This window comes from Lygodium microphyllum, chromosome 19 (assembly GCF_053477565.2).
Source record: "Lygodium microphyllum isolate KBCC chromosome 19, Lygodium_microphyllum_v1.1.10, whole genome shotgun sequence".
In the NCBI taxonomy this organism is placed as follows: Eukaryota; Viridiplantae; Streptophyta; class Polypodiopsida; order Schizaeales; family Lygodiaceae; genus Lygodium; species Lygodium microphyllum.
In genome coordinates this window covers 96,652,826-96,655,733 of record NC_141153.1, presented here as the reverse complement: position 1 = coordinate 96,655,733, position 2,908 = coordinate 96,652,826, and the positions used below count along the sequence as shown (strand labels likewise).

General features: G+C 46.4%; 1 protein-coding gene across 1 annotated transcript; it reads right to left on the bottom strand.

The window, feature by feature from the left end:
* Positions 1-662: 662 nt before the first annotated feature.
* LOC148020176 (uncharacterized) lies at positions 663-2,336 on the bottom strand. Its single transcript, XM_087700465.1, has 2 exons — positions 2,031-2,336; positions 663-1,905 (listed from the first exon to the last, which is right to left on the bottom strand). Exons 1-2 carry the CDS (start codon positions 2,241-2,243, stop codon positions 1,096-1,098), a joined length of 1,023 nt encoding a protein of 340 aa, XP_087556591.1. The 5' UTR covers positions 2,244-2,336; the 3' UTR covers positions 663-1,095.
* Between the last annotated feature and the right edge of the window lie 572 nt (positions 2,337-2,908).

The window sequence follows — 2,908 nt, the reverse complement described above, 5'->3', positions numbered from 1 at the left end:
TCTTTAAAAAGTTGAGGCGAAACCAGCACTCTCTCTGTGCAGTGGTAAATTTGAAGCAACAGACAATATAGGAGGACGCTGGCTGAAGGCTCGTGAAAGAGCTGCTTCACCTCCAGCAAGCTTCAAGAACAGACAGATCCCTCGCGAGCCCTTTTTTCCAATAGACCATGAAGCAGAAGAGTAAAATGTGCTCATGGGCATTAGAGCTAGAGCTGCAAGAATTGTATGACATGGATCATGAACAATGTGAGTAACTCGCATACAAGCAGCCAGGATGACAGAGGAGATCTCCAAATGGGTCTACAGCTGACTGAAGGTTTTGCAGCCGTACATGATGTTCACTACCATAGCCACGGTGCAGCAGTGCTCTCCTTTGCCTTCTTCTTGGTTTCTGTAATGACAGGAACTGCAAACAGGCTGATTGCAGGTTGTGAACGTGCATGTTAATGCTCAAACATGCCATCATGGAGTGGTGTTAATGTCTAAGTTGGGAATAATATGCTTTACTTATGTAGGCAAGTGTGGCCTTTGTAGACATGACATGTCACACACACACACATGCAGAATTACATTCTGGGAGCACATTCCTGATACCTTAACCATAACTGTTTCAGATTCTGTAGGCTCTTCATTGAGGTGAAAAGTTCCTTTGTTTAAAAATCCGGACATGTGTATTATATCGATAAGAGTAAAAGTATTTGCAGCATCCATGGAGGATTTAGCATTTCGAAAGGCACGGGCAACATTCTTGAGGACATGATTGTGCCACTTACAAAACCCCACCATAGCCTTGACTTAACTAAAACAGAACTCCACAAGCATTGAAAAATGCCAGACGTCCCATATCTAGCTTTCTCTTGCTTCAGTCATCTTCCCTGTGTCACCAAGCAGAGCCTGCCTGTCTACATTTGACTGTTAAGAGGTTGACAGTTACAGCACACATCATTATTTATTCTAAAGGGAAATTATACTGTGGCAAGGCACCCTTGAGTGCAGGAGGAAGAGTCTGGTGGCCTGCCATGTTCGTCAACTTTATTGATACATGGACTCTCAACTGGATTGATGTACATACAAGCAAATTAGCAAAACATGTGGTTATTGCACCAAGTGATTGCTCGAGAAATTAATGGGGCGCAAGAGCCATCGGTCAGAGTAACGAAGCCTGCGTCTGAATCTCTTTGATACGGATGGGGGACTGCTAGTTACATTCATGTCCATGGTGATGAGCAGCTGTTGTAGCTGCCGCTTCTTGCTTAACTTTCTCCGGTGGCTGCTGCAGATGCTGGACCTAGGATTTGTTGAAATATCTGAGCCTGGAGGAGAAACACACATGCTGCTGGTGATGGGTGTCTCGTGAGGAGTATCAGGTTGATGGAGGGATGCCATGACACAGGGCATTGCCGATGGATTATCAAGTGATGTGGTAGCTGAAGAAGAGTCATTGTAACCAACAACATAATTAGCCAGTACGGTGAACGAATTATCAAGTGATGTGGTAGCGCCAGAGTCCTCATTGTAACCAATATAATGAGAAGCAGGGGGATATTGATGTTGGGACACGACAGGTGCTGGTGCAGCAGCAGAAATGCTCTCGACATTGGTGTGAAGCCCATTAAGCTTGATCTGCAGTCGATTGAGGACGGTGCGTGAGCGCTTCATGAGTATGGGAGAGAGCTTGTAGGAGGCTCTGCTCACCCTCATCAGAAGTGGACGTGGTACTGTACTGTCCTGGTCCTCCCGTGTAAGCTGCTTGAGCTTCCGAGACAGGATTCTCTTGAACATCATCCTGGCAGGAAGCACAGGCCCAAACTTGTCCCAGATGAACTTGGCGATGGCCTGCCGGCTGCACCCAGACCGTCTGCATCTACCCTGCTTCATCGCAGCAGCAACCGCAAGGGCAATCATCTGCAAGTATGCAAAATCTATTCACGAACAATGTAGAGAGTTGATCCCCAGATGACTGTCACGTGAATCTTCGATTAAACAAACTGTGACAATAATTCGGGTGTTTCATTACTTAATTTTCCTACCTGGAAGTAGGTGGGGTGTCTGGTCTTCTTTTTGGTCATCATCGTCTTCTCGTCGTCGCAGTCTAGTACAGTTGCCATCAAGTGCTGTTGATCATCGCGGGCGCCGGCCATTGTCGTGAGAATTATTAGATGTCTCGCTAGCAGGAGGCGGGGAGGAGCCAATTTTATACTTGACAGTGTGGAAAGAAGCAATCGATGCTGCCAAGCTTCCATGGCTCCGCTGGCTTATATACATATACAGTGCGCGTCTTCCTCTAAACTTATTATGAGCTGTAGTTCGAGGAGTATGAGGGAAGCTGGATTTCTGCTTCGTCATTTCCAACAATTGTGAGAGTGTATTGGAGAAGCTTTTTCAGCAGTTGTTCGGTTGGAGTATCGAAGAAGGCTTTCCTCCTAGAATTTCAAAAGTTTCCTCTCGCAAGAGCAAAAAGCTCTTGACGAGTGGAGTAGGGTTGTGTCACCCGTGGTGCAACTGGTGTTATGGTATATCCCCCACCCACACGTGGTCACGCATGCGAGTTGGGGTGAGCCGTGTTAACCTTGAACCCCGCTGATGTTGTTAGAGCCTCCATAAAACGATTAGTGTCTAGATTCTAATGGGGTTACGCCGGTGGTGTAGTCGCTTTTTGTTTTTGCTAGCGACCACAGTTGGATAAGCCAATCACAAACCTTGATATGCCATGCAGCTGATATTTCTTTCTCCTTTCTTGCTTTAGGCTCCTTGGCATGATGATTGTAGCAGCAATTCCTTTTTAACCCTATGTTACCCCCTAGTGCAACGAGGCTCAGAGAGAAACATGTTTTTGTGACTCCAAAGCGCTTTCGTTTTTTCCCCGCTACGGAGATATTCGTAGTGAGTGCCTAAACATGCCAACTCG